This window comes from Diachasmimorpha longicaudata, chromosome 1, assembly GCF_034640455.1.
Source record: "Diachasmimorpha longicaudata isolate KC_UGA_2023 chromosome 1, iyDiaLong2, whole genome shotgun sequence".
Lineage (NCBI taxonomy): Eukaryota > Metazoa > Arthropoda > Insecta > Hymenoptera > Braconidae > Diachasmimorpha > Diachasmimorpha longicaudata.
The window spans coordinates 14,703,709-14,723,224 of NC_087225.1; the positions used below are offsets into that span (position 1 = coordinate 14,703,709).

Sequence of the window (19,516 nt, forward strand, 5' to 3'; positions counted from 1 at the left end):
AATGTGATGAAATTTCTCAGTTGGAAAAACAATTCTGCCATGATTTTTTGAGCGCATGCGTTTTCCAGATGATTTCATAATTAATTAAGGTTATCTTCCATTGATTAAAATATATTCCTAACTCAATTTTATTGGTCGGCAGGGTGATGACGGAGATAGTTATCCTAATTTTTCGAAAGAATGTCATTCACTTGTCTCTACATTCTCCCACTAATGAAAATCATCAGAAATATAAATCTTTTCATATTTTTCTCTTCAGTGGGGAAAGAGTTCTGAGGTCACGTCAACATGAGCGTGGCACGAGCGTGGAGAGACGCTACAAGCGTAGTCACAGGAGATCACCAAGCAGTGGCCGCCAACAATCCTCACACGTTCATGGTCACCGTGATCTTGATCGTGGTAGAGCACACCCACCCCAACCTACAACGCGTGACACACGACGCACTAATCAGCCAACACGCACCAGAAAAACCAGACATCATCATGCATCCTCGTCACCGAGCCAGGAGTCCTCCAGGCATCGGCATAGATCGCCATCCACCAGAAGCCCGGTCAGTACCAATAAAACGACTTTTTTTTTTATCTGTTTCTCTCTCGATTGTGTTATTTTACCAATAATTACCACCAACGTGACTTTATCGATCTGAATTGACCGTTAGAATGTTTTCGAAAAACGACCTTTTGTGAGCTCTCAACATCGTCCTTAGTTGGCATCGTGATTTTAATTTCATGCAGTGAAATATCATATCAATATTTTGCACTCGAGGTGCATCTGCAATAATTAGGAGTAGAAGATGATATGTCAGAGAGTTGAAATTTTGAGAATATATATTCAAAATGTGCGTCAAAATCATTAGGTTTTTGGAGGTTGTACATCGGCGGAAGAGGAGACGTAAAAATAAGTTTAGAGTGCAAACTTGTCTCGATTGTTTTTTATGCATGATTTCTGAAAAAAAAAATCATCATAGAAACTATTTTGCTTTTTTTGCTTTTTGCCCCTGGTAGAAAGTCAATTGAAATCGACATATTCTGTTTTCGTAAAGTCAAACTACCTCTGAATGCTGGAACCAACAGAATCATTTCTATCCGACTCGTCAGACCTTGAAGAATAATTATCTTCGATAAACAAACTTGGGCAGTAAATCTCGCACTTGCCTCCTCCCCGTCGCCATAAACAAAATCAACCGGGAGTCCGGAATTAATGGATTGATTGATAAATTCATCGACACCACTGTAAATTATTCCCACGCACAATGCATGGCGATTCTTGAACGATGACTCGTGCACCACCAACTATTATTATCGAGGGGTAGACCGAGTGGGGGGACACGCCTTCTACAGTCGTGTGTTAAGAGTCAAGTGAAGTAGAATGAAATAAGTCAGACTTAAATGTAAAATCGAGAACAGTTAACTCGCCAGTATCATCATCAAGGAGGGAGAATATTTCTCTGATAACATTGAGAGCATAATAAATATTCTACTCACGCTCATCGTCGGAGCTTCAGTCTGAACAAAACAATTGTATACGTTTTTATCATCTCGAAAAATTTTCTCAAAAAACTCGGTTATCTTCATTAACTGAGCGAATTGCCTCCACCTCGGTGAGCAAAAAGCCAGCGTCATTATCACGATCTTTCACTCTAAAAAGCACCTAGAAACACACATGAACAAGTGAATACAGTAAAAGCCGACAACGAGGTTAAACTTCTTTTCTCGAAAAAGCGTTTATTTTGGTCTAAGGACTATTTTCGTGGTTTTGTGGGGCCCCCAGTCTTCAGTGCAACCAGTTTTCACGTTAGTGTTACAGCCAGATGGCCGTCGTCGTGTACTCGTCGTTGGTAAGACCGGCAACAGGCCGGTCCACCATCGAAAAGTGTAGTTTTGTAAATTAAATTATCTTGTTGGAAATTCGTAAGTGATGAAGTGATGACAGACCGGGGAAGTGAGCATTGCTGACAGGTCAACAGCCTGTATCAATGGCACGTCGGGATCGCGCTGGATTTAATTTACACGGAGGAAAAAGTTGAGAAAAAATTACTGATTAATGTCAAGTTAGCGTAGAGCGAAATTATGTTGCAGCTGATTTTTTTTCAATTAATATGAAAAATTTTAGGATTTTTTCTCTGAATATCCTCGCAAATCAAATAATTGTAAATTAATGAATCATAGTTTGCCTCCCAATGATTTACGTTCTTCCAGACATCTTTCTGACAATAACGGCAAGATTAAATTTTCCTCAATCGCGATATTGAGCTCAATTTAATTTGTCCAAGAAATGCACTGTTTTTTTATTCATCTTTATCGGGGGATTCTTCCATAACATGAAATCTCGCTACTCGATCATCTTTCGGACGTGGGCATTCGGTGAGATTCCTTGGATAATTTTCCCTCAACTTATTTCTCCGTGCAGGCAATGGGGTTTGCCTTGGTACTGAGAGGAAAGAACTACGCGTTTTCTACCAAGACAATAATCAGTCCGACTGTAAGAGGCAGTGGAACAACTGGATACAACGACAATATGTTACACCAGATTCTGAAAATAAGGTAGAATTAATCAGGGAGTGAGATAAGCAAAAGTGGCGAGTCAATGTGAATTAATGGGTTTGATTTTTTTTTGATTGATGGAGTAATAGTGTTGAATGTATTATTCGAATTATGATGAGCCATGATTTTATAATGAATGGATTGATTAGAGCTAGGGAGAAGGGAATTTCTTTTTTTTTGCCAGATTCTGTTGTTTCTTGGCCATTTGGAGTTAATGGAAAATGATATTACTCAAGAGGAGTTTAAGGCGTTTGTTGGGTGTTTGCGTATGTACGTGGTGCTGATTTCCATTGGGGCGTTGCAACGCGGTCATTCGAACACACGGGCGATCGTCCAACGCATGAATACACTTGTACTAGCGTTGGCGTTTATATTTGGATACTGTTTGGGTTTTTCAGTACTTTTTTTGCTTCCGAATGAAAGCTTTGTAATCGTTCAAAATTAAATTTCCAAATTTGTGTGTCAGGGTAAATATATAGATCTATTTTCTATTTTTTAAAATGAGAATTTGATCAAATTTCATGGATTTTGCCATAGATATAGACATTAATAGGCCCTCTTCATTGGATGGACATTTGGTTGTCAATATGTGGAGAATTAAACTAGTTGGAATGAAAGGTTAAGAAGGATTGAGAGAAAAAAATGTCTGAACCATTTTCCATCAGGTAATGGCTCTGTACGAACTAGATTTATATCTCAAAACTAATATTGGAATTACTCATCTTAATTAAACCACGATTTTATGGTTAATACAAATTTTATTGGGACGTTAATGATCCATACAAAATGAAAATGTATCGATATATCTGCGGCCTCTGCACAATCCACCTACGTTTAAATAAGGAAACTCGGTTGAGAAGGCTGAACAGTGGAATGGGAGAGGGAGAAAAGAGGAGATGAAAAATCAGAGAAATAACGTCACTTGATTAATTACTCCCGACTACTGAGTGAAATGATAGCAGTGGAAAAACAAGACAAGTCCGTATCAGTCGGAGGCGTACAGTTCAGTTGAGGCTGCCCAGTGAATCAAGGAGATGCATTTTTTAATCTCCAAGAGCACTACAAGACTAATGCTTGAAACATAAAGCATCGAAATTAGTCGCATAGTGATTGTGGTAGACTGTAATAAAGTGACTTATTAATCAATGGTGAATTTATTTCGAAAACCAGGGGCTCTAGGAGAAAATTGAAGACCTTTTTTGTCACTGAAAATTTTCAAGGAAAAATGTCACCTTACATTTTCTCGTAGAAACATTTGCAATCGAGATAATTCAAGGGAACAAAATGCCAAACATGGAATTGTCACCTTCAACTGAGGATTTTTAAATCTAGACTAGAATCGAGGTGTGATAGAAATGTGATGATGATTGCCCTTCCATTTGGAATAAATTCACATGTGATGAGAGCTATCGTCAAACTGGCTGTCCGCTTTCCCAATGACCTGGCTGTTCACGTAGAAAGCAGCACAGTGAGTTGAAAAATCTTCATTAACGAATCCACAGAAAAAATTAGTGAATAGATTTTTTTCATTCTTCATCGCTATGTCACCAACACTTCACAAATCATCGATGTCGTGGAGGAAATTATTTATACTTGAGGGATAAACCAGTCGATGTTAACTAACTTCCACTAAGGATAGGAAGAGTGAATACAGCCATCAACCTTGAAAATATACCTCACTCAGACATTATTAATAGTTTAAACGACGAAGACTACGAAAACTCGCCGCCCACTTGGGATTTTCAATGGTTCGGGAGGGACTTAGTGGCTGGCAGAAACTAGTGGATTGATTTTTCTTTTCAGCGATAAATTAGTCTATTCATTTTTCATAGTACTTAACTCGTGATTTTTTGTGAATATTTCCTTCTCCTGCCTCTAAAATCATCCGTTTCAACTCACGAAATAATTCGTAAACCTCTCCTATTTCCTACTCCTTATCGTTATGGCATGTGGATATCAGCTGAAGTATCTTCCAAGTGAATGAGAAAATTTGAAACAATGAAAATATTTTTAGAGGAAAGTTAGTGAATTATTTTCTCCAATTTTTCGTTCCAAATAATTAATTTAACGTAAAGGGGTGACACATAGCAAGTGGATTTTATTAATATCAAGAATGAAAGATTGGAGGAAAAAATCTGGTAAGCCTCTTCCACATTTTTCCCCATAGTCCCCAATTAAATCAGCAGCTCTCAAGAATATCATAATATACTGATCCCAGATAATCATTTCCCTAATAAATCACAATTCTTAAATCTCCCAATAGCCATTTCTCATTACAATGAACTCCCTGACATGTGAACATCGGCTAACGTGTTTTTTCCAAGCTAAGGAGAAAAATTAAAACGATTAAAATTTACGTAATCATCCTCAGTGTCGCCATTCCTTATCCATTTCCCTCCGTCATCATCATCATCATCATCATCATCATCGCATCTCTCTCAATCTCTCAATTTTTCCACCACCCCTGATACCTTCCCCAACCTGTATAACCCATCTCACTTGGCCCACAGAATCAACTGAGGACGCATTATTTCGTTGGTTATACGTGGACTAGCTTGCACAGTCTCCTCTGAAAATTTATTTTTAGTATAACATCCCAACAGTATTTGGCGCGGTGAAACAGTTTAGCCCCTCCGCCCTCGTCTACCACTTCTGAATCGCGGCGGTGTCTTGCGTCGTTTGTCGTCTTCGAGGTGGACATCACTCGATCGACGTGCGTTAACGATAAAACAACTTCCTCTCGTCGCAACAATCTTAAATCTAAACTCCCAAGTGATCGGAAGAAAAAGGAAAAAAAATGCTAGTAAAGTAAGGAAAAGGAGAGGCTGGCCCTCGCGACACTAAACCTCTTCATCTAAAAAATAGTGCTAAAACCCAAAACAAACCTAAAATCTAAAAATCTCAACTCATTTCGAGATTTCAAGAATAAAAAATCCAACTTTAACTCGACGGTCATAACTCAATCGTCAAGATCTTGCTCAAGCCTGAAAAAAATGTTCGCGTTTTCACCTCGAGAGAACTCATCGTCCTCCCGTCAGCCTTCGACATCACGTCGTAATCGCTACACCCGCTCATCGACAGCAAGCGTCACCCAGCTGCTGAGTGACTCGTGTTCAAACCTCCTCCAGCGATTGACCACTAGAGTACGCGGTCCCTCGACAACAGTAGATAGGCAATCAACAGTGGCTCGTTCTCCTGTTCGTCCGACACGTGACCTTGGTACAACAAGAAGTCGATTAGAAGACAAATACCAGTCGATATTGGATCGTTATTCGAAGAAAAAGGATGGTGACACTGTGAATAATAATTACAAACGCAGCAATACCAGGAATAATAATGAAGTGTATGTGAAGGACGAGTTGAGCCCTTTTACGAGGGAAGAGAAGACCCTGGAGCCAGAGCCTAAGCCTAGAAGCGTTGTTCTAACTGAAAAAGCTTATCCTTATGTAAGCACCGGTGGAATTAAACGAGAAAAGACACCGGGGCATCACAGACAGGAGAGGTCTAAACACTTGACAACGGAATGTGTCACCAGGTATGGAAGACATAAGTCCGGGCAGATTGAGAATAGAAGCAGAAACATTAGACCGCTTCATCGATCCGGTAAGAGTGAACAGCTGGAGGGCACCTTTGGTCGACCAAAGCCAAGAGAGTCAGAGGATTGCAATGGAGATTCTGATAGAACACCTACTCAGTGGATTCCAGACACAATCGAGGATGAGACCATCACCGAGAGAGAAGCCAAAAGGAAGGAGATTCAGGAACTTATCATGAAGTATTCAGCGATTGATGAGGCTTATGGCAAAGTTTGGGGTGATAATGGCGAGACTAAACCCAGTACTGCTGATATTATTGCCAGCAAGTATCAGAGGAAAGGAAAGGGATTGTGTTCGGTGGCTGATGAGAAATTTAATGAGGGGATGATTGTAAGTGGTCGCAGGTGTGATGGGAAATCATTTGCGGGAGGTTTTTGCTTGGTCGTGACTGTTTTTAGAGAGGGGTGTGTGCTTTAATCGTGATAATATTGGAGATGATTAGAGGTGTTTTACTAATTAGGGGATGTTGGTGGTGAAGTGGGACTGTAGATGAATCAATATCACGAAGAACTAGTGATTAAGAGGAACGGCGTAAGTCTTTGAGACGTTTTTTGAATTTATTTAGCTTTTTTATGTCAAGATGTTCATAGAAAAGAAGTTAGAAGTAACGGAGTCGTAGGAGGAAAACTGATCTCTTATTAGTGGAAATTAAGGGAGATAACGGGATGAGGAAAAAATATTGACAGTATTCGCAAGCCAAGTTGACTCATCCTTTTTATCACTTCAATACTCCCAGTTTCGTCAACAATTAATGAGTCTTGTTTGGCTCGATGATGAAGTATTATGGCCAAATGGATTCTATTTCGACATTAAGCAATTGGGAGAGATGATATATTTTTTTCGATGACTTGAGAAGAATTAGCTTCTTTTGATGATGATATTTATCAAAAGTAGTTGATGATCATTAAGTAATAGCAGAGTCAATAACAGGTCAGGGATGCGATTGAGATTGTAATGTGACAGTGAAAATGAGATAGGAATTTTTATTTTACATTTCTTTGCAAATCTCGTTTTATTACTTCGATATAGATGCATTCCGGTCATCGATCCAAGCTTTTTACCAATTTAATGGGTTTAGTGCTCAATAGCCGGATAAATGCCCCACTAAAATGGCGTAAGTAGATGATGAATCAATGTTACGTAAACTCAAAGAATCAATCAATTCACTCCTATAAAAATTCACTCTCAATCGTTTCCACGACGTATCGTGGAAATTTTGTTTCGTCCACTGGATTATTTAATCCCCTATTCACTCGTCAACCTTCCACGAGTCAAAAAACATGGTTTTCACATTCATTGATGATTCATTTTAGCACTTCGATACCGATGTTTTTTTTTTCTTCTGTTTACTTGTTCTGCATGATGTTTGAGAGGTTTTGCAGTTGTTGAGAGCTCACTTGGTCGATTACCAACCACCGGTGAAATCTATTTTTTACAGTTCAGAGTTTTACGTAAGCCACGGATTTTAGACGACGTTATATTTTTTCCGTGTTTTATTATTATTATTATTATTATTATTATTGTGGTTGGACTTCTTGACATTTTCACTCGAGACCGAAGAAATTCGGTCGCTATGACGATGGATTTCAATCCAATTGTCCATTTCCGAGTAAAAATTGTCGACACACGATGTCAATTTATCGAGTTATCGCTCACTGTTGGTTGGCAATTTATTGTTCGCTAACGCTGGGTATGTCACATTGACCGCTGTTGAAATTCACCGGTCAATGCTACACGTGCCCGACGTTGCTGGATACACACGTAAGTACCCTAAGCATATAAGTATGCAAGCATTTACATATCTTGTTGGTTAAATTTTTTTTTCATTGTCTTCATACATTTTGTTTCCATTTATTTTATTCAACTTTGTTTTTTTAATTCGTCATATCTAAAATACGTTTTATCGATGATAAAATAACAGTCGATTGTAGTTTTTTCGTAATGAATTTTCTAGTATTAAAAAAAAGATTAGAGTACCGGTGAAGGATCAAGAACAATCGGCCGAAGAAGCGGTACAACGAAGCAGTCATTGTTCGAATGATTAACATTTCACAACTCTTTGTCAATTTTTTTTCCTCAAATGCTCATCAATGTCAAAATTATTAAGCAAAAATCAAGCAATTTGACTCAGTTGATTGAACGAAAAAACCTTAGAATTGTTTTCATTTAACATTGAAAATTACGACTGCTTCGGAAAATCTCACTAGGTAAAACAAATGAATAGATTAAGGATTTTAAAAAAATGCGCTTTGTGCCGATTGGTAAATTTCGTAACCGCAACTTTCTGACTTGGCAAACTATTTTGCCCTCTCCCCTTTCTCTCTGATTGTTGGGTTACCATCTCCGTTGTTATGGAATGGCATATGGTTCGATCGTCCTGTGGGTGGAACTCTATGATGGAATTCGATGTGGATCAACAACATGGCTGAATGAATCAACGATGATAACACACTGTTGGGCTCACACAACACAACACAACTGGTTATTAACACAACCGATGTCCGATGGTTTGTGGATTATCATCGTCATAACAACTACCCCCTGGAACATTTGGAATTGGTTCTGTTATTATCAATGAATTCGTTATTGAATTTATTACAACGGATGTGATGATGGACAATTGTTGCGGTGGTATCGACGATTATTACGGTTGATTGGGGTTCCATCATTGGGTACATTTGCACATTGGATCAACATTATCAACCGTTCGGGGACATCCTATTACCACGACACTCTGTGATGTGGCACGATTTACTCGACGATTAGAGCCCACGACAATCATCCGTCGAGGACGACGAGGACGGCCACCTTGTATACCAAAATGGCGACGTCCTGGCAAATAGATGTTCGTGAAATACGTGAATACAATCATTGTAGTAGATTTAAGAAACAGAAATGATTATTCATTTTTATTACCATTGCCCACCCATTTTTTTTCGTCAGTGCCTTTTACGATTAGATCGATTTGCTCGATTTTATTAATACTTTTTTTTATCTTTATAATTTTTTTCTATACTCTCTTTTACTTTCGGATTTTGTCCTCGATTCTTTCTGTAAATTTCTCAATGATATTTCACTTTGTTTGAGAAAAGATAACGCGCAAATGAGTTGAGATGGGTTGATCCTCCAGTTTCGCATCAACTCCCTTGAATTTGGGGAGGGAATCGTTTTTCATATTTTTATGTCATCGAAATAAATTTCGTGATTTATTCTTATTTCAGATGATTTCCCCTTAGCAATTGAAATTCATCCTTTCTAAGATGATTGCCTCATTAATCCTAATTTTTGTTTTATTATCTCATTTATTGATGTTTTAACTCTCCGATTGTTGCAAAGTTCAAATTCAAATATATAATTGTTCGTGTTTTTTTTTTGCCGAATGCGGAAAAGTATATCACAACACAAGTGAAAATAAAATTGTTGACGAGTGCGACGTATATTTTCTTATATGTATCGTACGATATTTTATGATATTAATGAGAACAGGACAGTGCATCGAAACATAAACAATGATTCCTTATCGTTTCTATACCACAAAAGACACTTTTCAGTACGAGATGAACGTTGAAGCAATGAAAGAAAAATTGCTTCCTCTCAAGAGAATTTGCGAGATAATCCCTAATGTTTGCAAGATATTTTGATAATACTGACCCAATACCCCCTTATAATTTCATCATTGAATTATTCGATGAACAAAAGAACTCTAAGAAATTTACAGAGACAATCGAGACATTTTCCTCAATTCAATGAAATTTACTAAATTTTTCAATAGAATTTTTACAAAATCCGAAAATACTGATTTTTTATCTGATTTTCACGAGTAATTGCCTTTCTACATTCCCCCGATGATTTCTTAATTTTATCTGGAATCCCCATACACCCTCCGCTCCCCTTTGTCACGTGACCAGTAGGCATTGTACTGTGACACGATACCTACCAACGAGCCAAAACGATTATTTTCGCCAACGTTGATAGAAATGAGAACGTAACATAAAAGAAAGCCCAGAACTGAAATTTCAATAAGATCCAAAATAATGTTTCATGCCGGGATTTAATTAGATTCTAATCGCACATTTTCGTGCCCACAATTTTTCTTCTCCTATCTATAACTCTTTTTTTTTAGTTTTTTTTACATTCCACCTTTTTCAGATGCCAACGTTTGTCTCGCTGGACCCGCGCGACTACAAGTAGCATAAAACAATTCGGTGTGGCGTGTTACCCAGGAATTCAGAGTGCTATTGCATTCCCTTTGGTGATGCGAAAGGTACCAATGGGAATGTCTTTCACTCTGCTCTGCATTTGCAGAAAAAAAATATGTCCAGAATTTTTTAAACGCCTGAATCATTTTCAAATGGATTTGTATAATCATTCTCTGGGTTACACATCCACCGCGTTCTATTTCTCTCTGTCTCGTCCTCAAACTTTCACCCTAATCTCAATGATTGACTCAGCAGTCAATCATTAGTGGTTTAGAAATCAATTTTCACAAATCAACAAATTCTTTCTTACGTTTTTGTTTTCATTTGATTGACGAAGACAGAGAGAAAGTGAACATATTGCCTCGTGTACTCGTCAGTCAGATTGAATAGAATATGATTAAGCTATCGGTTGGGTTTAATTACCTCGAGACGAATTAAAATTAACTCTTCTAGTGAAAAGCAGATTTTTGTCGGTGAACTACTCTGCTGCACAATTCATTGTTCATCGGCCGTGCGAGCATGTTCGTATTATCATTGTAATCTCTAAATTATTTGGCTGATTATCCAGACTTTTTTGATAATCTCAAAATTATTAGGCTTTAATTTTTTAATTTTGTTTTACTGGAAAATTTGGAGATTATTGCGATATTAAATGTGCAATTGTGCTCACAAGGCCGTATCTTTACTCTGACCTAACTCAATATTCTTACAATTACAGATAAAGTACTGTCAACCCTGGGCGAAGGTACTTTTGGAAAAGTTGTCAAGGTTAAGGATATGCAAATGTAAGTTTTAACTTTTGGGTTTGATTATTCTAACTGATTGAATAATAAATAATGCGGATATAGCTGTTGAAATTGAATACTGGCTCAGTGTCAACGAGTGTAAACGCTGATATTTGAAATATTTCGATTCTCCGAATTGTATTTTAGATTTGAGGGAATCATCGTTTGGGAATTATTCATCGTGTTTGTTTGATTTAGGGATCACATTATGGCCTTGAAAATCATCAAGAATGTTGAGAAGTACCGGGAAGCTGCTAAGCTGGAGATTAATGCACTTGAAAAAATTGCAACGAAGGATCCAGACTGTCAGCAGTAAGTTGTATGGTTTTTCTGTCATTCATTCATTCATAGAAATCAATTACGAAAATACTAACTATCAATAACCTAACTCTTCATTAATAATACAATTATCTCTCCTACGACGCATATTTTTACTTGTTAACACAACAAATATTGTTACAGTCTCTGTGTGAAAATGCTGGACTGGTTCAATCACCACGGACACATGTGCATCGCCTTTGAGATGCTAGGACTTAGTGTGTTCGATTTTCTGGTATGTATAATGAAACTGAAACCTACAGTCATTGAAAAATCCTGAAATTCATGTACTAAATTGATTGTATGATTGATGTTGTCCGAATAATTTAATCTTCAGAGAGACAACAGTTATCAACCTTACCCACTGGATCACGTACGACATATGGGGTATCAGCTGTGCTACGCTGTGAAATTCCTCCACGACAACAAACTCACCCACACCGATCTCAAACCCGAAAATATCTTGTTCGTTGACTCCGATTTTGACATTACATACAACGCTAAAAAGGTAATAATCAGTTGATCGTTGAATGAATCCCTTTATATGTTCTGTGTCTTCCCACCCTCTTCTTCCCTCTCCAATGGTGTCAAGTGACTGTGAAATTAGAGCATAAATCGATCGAGTATTCTTTGGTAATAATAAAGGTATGAGCTAACCAGGTATCTATGTTTAAAGCAAAATTTTATTTATAAAGATGCTCTTCACCAGGAGATGTACCAGTCGAATGGAAATACTTTTTGAAAATTCCGAAAGTCTCAATAAAAGCAAGACACAATACACTACAGAATAGTACTTACCTAGAAGAAAACTTTAATTTTCATGTAAAATTCTCATTTTACATTTACGGGAAATGTCAGAATAAATGAACATTTTCCGTTCTTTCAGAATTCTTATTGGAAATACTTCTACCCATTTTTCTCATCCCTAAAAAGTGTTATTCTCATGTACGTAGGACATGAAATTTTCAAAAATTATTTTCGTTGCAAAACATATCCACCTGTCCCGACCAAAAAATTGAGCCTTACCATTGACCAGACACCAATAAAAAACGTTTGATAAAAGCGTCTTCTGTTTAAGCGACGGGATGTTCGACGCGTTAAGCGAACGGACATACGTCTAATCGATTTTGGCAGCGCAACATTCGATCATGAGCATCATAGCACCATCGTCAGTACACGACACTACAGAGCACCTGAAGTTATTCTCGGTGAGTAATTTTATATAAAAGTATCACGTGATTGACATATTCCTACAATCCAATATACTCGAAGGGCGCTATTATTAAACATTATCATGATAATTCCACAGAACTTGGATGGTCCCAGCCGTGTGATGTGTGGTCCATTGGTTGCATACTCTTTGAATTGTACCTGGGAATAACGTTGTTCCAAACACACGATAATCGTGAACATCTTGCTATGATGGAGCGCATACTTGGCACTATTCCACATCGTATGGCGCGTAAAACAAAGACAAAGTACTTTTATCACGGCAAATTGGACTGGAATGATAATAGCTCTGCTGGGAGATACGTTAGGGATAATTGTAAACCATTGCACGTAAGTCAATAACAAACATTTTCAAACTTTATGCCAATAAATGTTCCTTTCATCTTTTATCTATGAAGGGTTGTATATATGAAGGAACAAAGGTTGAGCGTGAGAGTTAAGAACAAAGTTAAATAATTATTTGATTCTGCTCCTAGATAAAGCCTTCAAAACCGATGACATTATGTAATTCAACATTTCTTTTTCACATTCACTATTTATGGCCAATGGGAATTATGATTAGTTGTTTAGAATGCTCGAGAAAATCACGATTTTAAGAATTATAGAGCGATGAGTTGAGCATAGAAATGAGATTAAAGCGCACGATCTTTATTTACATTTTTTTTAATCAGTAAAAATTTGCTTGTTTGTACAAAATAAATAGCTTGTTATTTCTCTTTCAGCGTTATTTGCTCTGCGAGGACGAGGAACATAGACAACTATTTGACTTGATCCAGCACATGTTGGATTACGAGCCCTCTCAACGAATAACCCTGAAGGACGCTCTCTCCCACCCTTTTTTCGACTCTCTCCCAGCCTCCCAGAGAATAATAGACGCACGAGCTGGTGGTGATTCCCAAACTACACACGAGAGATCTCATTCGTTATCCCGATGAAGCTAGAAGTGGGGCCAATCCTTTGACTGGTCAGACACAAAACTCAAACGAATATTCAACGCACTTTATAAAAAATTCATAATTCACCTTCGAAGGTACCTCTGAGAGCTCAGTTCCCTCGTTTAAATCAATTTTTATTATTTAATTAATATAGATCGAGGGATAAAACGAGCAAAAAAGTAATTAACGTGTCTGCTCAGTTGTAAGCGACTGGGTCCCATCCCTCAATCAGTTTATTTTCTCTTCAAGTCTATCATTTGCGATTGTAATTACACATTTTATAATGCTCTTCTGTATATTGTATCCTATTTTATTAATAACAATTCAAGAGGGTAACGGATGGAGGAAATAATTGTAAAGATGGAATACAGATGGAGATTTTGTTTTTTAGAAACTTTGAGTGATTGATATTAATTCTTTTTTTTTCTTTTCTTTTGTAAATTGTTGACAATGGTGATGAAATCTCCGCGATTTCAAGGAATTAAATGAACCGTTAAACGACGTAATGAGGTGTGAGTCAGTGAATGGAGGTATGACTGATTTTTCAGGTTATGAAAATTGTGATGCATGATGAAGCATCAATTCTTCGCTTAATAAACTAAATCATGATTTAATTTTATTGTCATTTGAGAATTAACGAGCTTGTTCGATTTATTTTTTTTATTTTTTTCTTTTGAAGGCCAGAATGAAATATTTTAATTATAAAGTTTTTGTTTTAATAATTTATTCATATGAAAATATAAAGGATGTCGCTAGGGGTCTGGAGATGAAAGAGGTCACGAGAGTGAAGACCCTGGGGTATCTTCGGAAGGCCCTGAAGTGGCTGTGGAGGAGTCTGGGCGATCTTTCCAGGGGGTTTTAGGAATAAAGGGTTCGTGTAGCACTTTATGCAATCTTTCAGCTTTATGAGCTCCGAAGCCAGAGCAGAGGGAAATTGTGGTTGGAGTCGCCTTCAAAAGAGCTTCCAGAGATCCAAATGTTCTCATCAGTGTCAGAGCATCGGTTTTGTTGACCGATCTGACAGTTGTCAATGCGTTCATAATCTGAAAAAAAAATTATCTAGATCATACAAGCCATTGATACACGTATATTTTTGTGCACTTATCGTATTAAACAGGCATTTGGGAAAACATTGTCAAAAGATTTGTTCCATGGAATTTTTCTAGTGTTGAAAAACGATTAACATTTTCCCTCAATTGATATTTTCTTTTTTTTGTCAATCTAAATATAATAATAATTATTAGCAATTGAGAAATTCAATTCATGGCGATTTACTCTTTGCTGTGGATCAGAGTCCACACGCTCCATAATCATATCAGGTGGCTTGTTCTCAAACGATTTGTAAGTTTCTATGATCCGTGCAGCTTCCTCGGTGCTCCATGCCAGCATCAATGTTAAATCCGCCAGGATGCATATTCTCGTGAGGTTTTTCAGTTGGTAATTTGGGTCGGGAATGTCAATCTGTAAAAATACGGTTGAATTGTACCAAGTATTTGAAAAATGTATTTGATCACTCAAAAACTAAGAAAAACTAACCTGAATAAATGAGGAGTGCATTTTACCTGAACTAGAAGAACCCTGAGCTGATAAGCGCTCCCGAGAAGCTTTAACCGATTGTGAATGTAATCCGGATTCAACTGGTGGTACCTCAATGAAAGAAACAATGCGCATACCCGTGGACCCATCTCGTAGTCTGGGATGATTGGCGAGTACTCCCAGGGCAGCTTGCTGATGTACTTCAGAAGGGGATTGCCTTTCTGAATATGAAAACAATATTTACATTAGAGCAATCATTGTAATGCTGATAAAAAAATAGCTGTTCTTTATTGATAAATTGCATTGCCTTATACATTATAGGACTCTACTGGTAATAAATTTCGAACGCGAACATCTGAATTGGATTAATTAAACATAATTCACAAGATAAATGAATAAATTGCATGTGTCAGGGGCAAGTGGAGCGAAGTAAAATGTTTCGGATGCACTGAAACTCAAAATTCTCAGATGATTAACAAAAATAAATGAAAAATCAGTCTTACCTGCTTAGAATTAACAAGAATTGCATACGAATTTGAAGGTTTTTGCCCTTGAGCCGGCTTCGCACTATCAATTTTAATTTGTTTAGGGAGTGAAGCGTCGTCTTCTTTAGATGTCGATGGTTTGTCATTCATAATTTAAATCTATGACACAAATGGCCACTTTGTAAGTTTATAATTCGTTCAACCCCAGCTCCAAAAGGTTTTGTTTTCCTCTTGAATGTTGAATGCAACGGAACCATCTACTCCCCCTTTGCGTTGTCAAGATGACTATTTCTTTTACTAAATTTCCCCTAGATTTTCTGCCCCTTCTCGGATGGTAAAAACCATTCAAGAGTTTCCAGCATATTCACGTGTATCGATACAAAACATTGGTATATTTATAGTGCATATATTCATATTATTTGGGCTATAAACAGTGATGGCAAACATTGGACATGTGGTATGTAGATTAATTAATGACATTTTTATCCGAGAACTTCTACACGCGAATGATTTTCACCATTGCTCTAATTTGTGGACATTTGTTGGTTATGGTAAATTCTTGATTGATTTTTTCATCGGTTTTAACGTAAACGCTTATTCAATACACGTTGTTTATTTGTCAATGAACGGCTTCTGCCTTTTACAGTTTACATAAGTTGATCATTGTTAAGCAATTACCAGGGTTAATCAGTGCTCAAGTCATTTTTCATTCTTGATCTCAGACAGCTGACCAGCTGATGGCAGGTACGAGTGTTCTATCGAGGCCTGCAGAGGAGTTCGAAAATGATGTATGGAACAGTTATTCAACTATTTTCAAAATAATCAAACTACTCAGGAGTTGGTTATGCAATGTCTTAAATATCCTGAATTGATCTATTCCAGGCTACTATCGAAGCTATGTGGGCGATCAAAGCGTTTGAACATGCAGAGATATACTTTAACGTAAGTTCAAAGAATAAATATGCATTTTTCCATAACACTGGATCTGTATCTCAAATAAATTAACAAAATAGCAAATCTCTCGAGAAATAACAAATTCGCAAATCGAAATAAGCAGAATAGCGTTTATTACAAATATAATATCACTATGTCATGATTGCTTTATTCAATAAATATTAATCCTTTCAGATTCTCTGCTCACTGGACCCGAAAATCCTCAAACTAACCCCCCATGACGATACGATCTACAAAACCTTCCGAGAAATATTCCCAGATTTAAAGGTGGATGTGATCAGCGAGGATGAGATGAAATCGCCAGAGGGCAAGCATAAATGGAGGCCATTCTGCGAGCAGTTCAAAGACCTCGTCGAGGATTACAGTATGGGAACACTTTTGAGAGTCAAATGCACCGATGAATACTCCGAGGAGAACAGCATACTAGTTACGAGGATTCAATTTTACGCCATTGAACTGGCGAGAAACAGAGAGGGCCTCAACGACTGCATCAGAAATGAATTCAAGCCTAAGAAAATCACGAAAACCTAGAGTACCTCGTGAAAGCGTCGCCCCAATGAAAAATATATTTTTCAGATTAATTTTATACTCACAAAAAAAATCGTTCATTTGATTTTGCATCTATTTAAAACAGTTTATTAATTTAAAAATTCATGAGACTTGATTTCCTTCATTTTCTTTGCTTATTTTGAATTGTGAGGCTGACCAGAGGGTTTGAAGCTCTAGCCACATGCTTAGATTTAGCTGGTGTAGCTCCAGAAGCGGCTGCATCCCTATTAAACTTGCGTTTTCTCTTCCCAAAGCCTATGAGCCTCTTCAAAGACTCTGGAACGATGTACTCTGGGACGTCCTTCAAATGGGGCTGTATTTTAACAGTATGAAGAGCTTTGTCTTGTCTTAGTGTCTGCAAGTCCTTGGGATTGTCATCGAAGTAACTTTTTAATTTGTCACAGTTTAAGAGCTCTTGTTTTATTTCTTTCAATCTGGCTTCTCTCACTGCTATTCTCGTGACTGCCTTCCAGGCATCTTTCGCTCGATATCTGTTCGAAATACAGGAAAAATTGAAAATTTATGATTGAAGTTATTCGACACATCGAGAATGATGTTAAGATTGCTCAATTTTTGTTAAAGGATTTGCACATTTCAGATTAAAACTTAATTCTTCTTATCAAACCTCTCAGAAGTAGTTAAAAAAAATTAGTAATATTACGGCTCCGTAAAAGTTGTTAAAAACCAATTTGAATATTTGTTATGTTTCTTAAATAATAATACAAATCTTCAACTAAACATTACCTGAAACCCTCGACCTCCTCCAGTTTGAATTGATAATTCTTAAATAGACTTTTCTTCCCATAGCTTCCCTTGAGTGTCTCTTCGACCTTCATCATCATGTCTCTCTCCCTAATAGCAACAAAGCTGAGAGCAGTCCCCTGATTCTTTCCCCTGGCAGTCCTGCCAGCTCTGTGCACATATGAATTGACATCAAGTGGAAAATCAAAGTTAACAACATTCGATACGAATTGAAAGTCAATGCCCCTGGCCACCCCACTCTCCTTATCCTTCCTTCTCTTTCCCTTCTTCTCCTTGACCAAGTGGGGCTCCTCCAGAGCTTTCTCATCCGAAGCGATAATGATGTCGTAAGTCCCCGAGTTGAATTGTGTGACAGCTCTGCATCTCGACGAAGCAGGCAGTTCAGAGTTCAGCACACATGTTGGAATACCAAACTGTTCCAAAAACAGCTTCAGCTTATAGCACCTGTCGACAGTATTAACAAAAATGATAGTCTTTCCCCTAATCAGGTGAAGTTTCAGGAGAGAGTAGAGAATAGCAGCTTTGTCGTTCTCCTCAGCAGCGAGAATGTAGTGGGCCAGTTGTGATGGTGGTGCCAGTGGTGCCTCCTGCAACTTCAGGGTTGCTGGATTATGGAGAACAAGTTTCTTTAGAGATAGAACATCCTCTGAGAGAGTTGCTGAAGCCAAAGCAGCTTGATACACCGTGGGAAGGTGTCCTAAGACCTTCTTAATCTCGTCCTCATATCCGAAAGAAAATATCAGATCTGCCTCGTCGATTATTAATGTCTCAAGACTCTCCTTGAGGCTCAGGTGGCCGGCCTTGAGATGCTTAAGAATTCTGCTAGGAGTTCCAACGACTATGTCTGGGTTTTCAGCCAGGATTGGTTTGTGAATAGAGAGGTCCACTTGGCCACTAATGTCCACACTGGTCACCTCTCGTGAACATTTTGTTGTCAAGTCTTTCAGTACCTGATGAATCTGCTTGCAGAGTTCTTTGCTGGGCGCTAGGATTAATGCTTTTATTTCTTGGCGTGTTTGTCGAGATTTATTTGAGAGAATTTTTTGTATCAGAGGAATTGCAAATGCTGCTGTCTTCCCTGAACCTGTTCTTGCACGAATTAATACATCTTTTCCTTCCAAGAGGAGGGGAATTGTTTTTTCTTGGATGGGAGTAGGCTCTAGCCATCCCAGCTTTGCTACTGCCTGTTAACAATTGAACAATAAGCGTATATCAATATTCATACAAGGCGTGCGAGTATAACTAAAAGTTACCTTTAAAATTCTATCATCAAGCTCCAACTCGTGGAAACTGACAACCTTCTCTTCACTCTGTTCCTCTTTCTCCATTTCCTCATCAAAGTCCATTGCTAATTGTTTAACAAACTGTTTTCTATCACTTTAAGCACTTAACACGTGTTTATGTTGTTATTGAAATCTCCTAACCTCAACAGAAAGAATAAAAGTTGTTACTTTGTATACTTTGTGATTGCTTTTCGCATACTGTACTAATTCTATCGTTTGTACTAAATCTGTACTCGTTTGTACTAAGCTTAAAATGTTCCACTAGTTTCTCTATGATTTTTCAATATATAATTCAAAATTCAAGATGAGCTCGACCATCAGATTCAGAGGAGATTTAACC

The 19,516-nt window shown here is 37.6% G+C and overlaps 4 protein-coding genes across 11 annotated transcripts in view; 2 read left to right on the forward strand and 2 right to left on the reverse strand.

The window, feature by feature from the left end:
* Positions 1-14,221, forward strand: part of Doa (Darkener of apricot) — a 22,759-nt gene extending 8,538 nt beyond the window's left edge. For 5 of the 7 annotated variants that reach the window (XM_064130799.1, XM_064130807.1, XM_064130823.1 and 2 more), the window contains 9 exons: positions 260-551; positions 8,907-8,985; positions 11,058-11,124; positions 11,323-11,436; positions 11,587-11,677; positions 11,780-11,950; positions 12,506-12,650; positions 12,752-13,002; positions 13,395-14,221. In XM_064130799.1, coding sequence (XP_063986869.1) covers positions 260-551; positions 8,907-8,985; positions 11,058-11,124; positions 11,323-11,436; positions 11,587-11,677; positions 11,780-11,950; positions 12,506-12,650; positions 12,752-13,002; positions 13,395-13,607 — 1,423 coding nt within the window. In that variant the 3' untranslated portion in view covers positions 13,608-14,221. Of the gene's footprint in view, positions 1-259; positions 552-4,039; positions 6,471-8,906; positions 8,986-11,057; positions 11,125-11,322; positions 11,437-11,586; positions 11,678-11,779; positions 11,951-12,505; positions 12,651-12,751; positions 13,003-13,394 lie in introns of those variants that run through there. The other 2 variants (XM_064130780.1, XM_064130790.1) reach the window with 2 other exon arrangements.
* Positions 14,222-14,249: 28 nt separating this feature from the next.
* Positions 14,250-15,929, reverse strand: LOC135167559 (DNA excision repair protein ERCC-1). The gene is made up of 4 exons (XM_064130874.1): positions 15,647-15,929; positions 15,170-15,364; positions 14,883-15,068; positions 14,250-14,650 (listed from the first exon to the last, which is right to left on the reverse strand). The coding sequence occupies exons 1-4, from the start codon at positions 15,776-15,778 to the stop codon at positions 14,384-14,386; spliced, it is 780 nt and encodes a 259-aa protein (XP_063986944.1). The 5' UTR covers positions 15,779-15,929; the 3' UTR covers positions 14,250-14,383.
* Positions 15,930-15,938: 9 nt separating this feature from the next.
* Positions 15,939-17,869, forward strand: LOC135167565 (protein PBDC1). Of its 2 annotated transcripts, none has more exons than XM_064130891.1 (4): positions 15,939-16,085; positions 16,351-16,416; positions 16,511-16,570; positions 16,757-17,869. In XM_064130891.1, exons 1-4 carry the CDS (start codon positions 16,065-16,067, stop codon positions 17,111-17,113), a joined length of 504 nt encoding a protein of 167 aa, XP_063986961.1. In that variant the 5' UTR covers positions 15,939-16,064; the 3' UTR covers positions 17,114-17,869. The 2 variants fall into 2 exon arrangements, with proteins under 2 accessions (XP_063986961.1, XP_063986953.1); XM_064130883.1 differs by lacking the exon at positions 15,939-16,085 and adding an exon at positions 16,087-16,179.
* LOC135167542 (probable ATP-dependent RNA helicase DDX56) lies at positions 17,191-19,514 on the reverse strand. Its single transcript, XM_064130834.1, has 3 exons — positions 19,147-19,514; positions 17,876-19,077; positions 17,191-17,622 (listed from the first exon to the last, which is right to left on the reverse strand). Exons 1-3 carry the CDS (start codon positions 19,237-19,239, stop codon positions 17,253-17,255), a joined length of 1,665 nt encoding a protein of 554 aa, XP_063986904.1. The 5' UTR covers positions 19,240-19,514; the 3' UTR covers positions 17,191-17,252.
* Between the last annotated feature and the right edge of the window lie 2 nt (positions 19,515-19,516).

What these genes read in the sequence shown, in the direction of transcription:
- LOC135167565 (XM_064130883.1), top strand. Translation starts at nt 16,102, where the DNA reads ATGACATTTTTATCCGAGAACTTCTACACGCGAATGATTTTCACCATT. An exon ending in CAGAGGAGTTCGAAAATGAT is followed by an intron (nt 16,417 to 16,510) that starts GTATGGAACAGT and finishes GATCTATTCCAG; the next exon opens with GCTACTATCGAAGCTATGTG. An exon ending in ATGCAGAGATATACTTTAAC is followed by an intron (nt 16,571 to 16,756) that starts GTAAGTTCAAAG and finishes TAATCCTTTCAG; the next exon opens with ATTCTCTGCTCACTGGACCC.
- LOC135167559 (XM_064130874.1), bottom strand. Translation starts at nt 15,778, where the DNA reads ATGAATGACAAACCATCGACATCTAAAGAAGACGACGCTTCACTCCCT. An exon ending in TCAGGGTTCTTCTAGTTCAG is followed by an intron (nt 15,069 to 15,169) that starts GTAAAATGCACT and finishes GTATTTTTACAG; the next exon opens with ATTGACATTCCCGACCCAAA. An exon ending in ACTCTGATCCACAGCAAAGA is followed by an intron (nt 14,651 to 14,882) that starts GTAAATCGCCAT and finishes TTTTTTTTTCAG; the next exon opens with ATTATGAACGCATTGACAAC.
- LOC135167542 (XM_064130834.1), bottom strand. Translation starts at nt 19,239, where the DNA reads ATGGACTTTGATGAGGAAATGGAGAAAGAGGAACAGAGTGAAGAGAAG. An exon ending in TTGATGATAGAATTTTAAAG is followed by an intron (nt 19,078 to 19,146) that starts GTAACTTTTAGT and finishes AATTGTTAACAG; the next exon opens with GCAGTAGCAAAGCTGGGATG. An exon ending in GAGGAGGTCGAGGGTTTCAG is followed by an intron (nt 17,623 to 17,875) that starts GTAATGTTTAGT and finishes TATTTCGAACAG; the next exon opens with ATATCGAGCGAAAGATGCCT.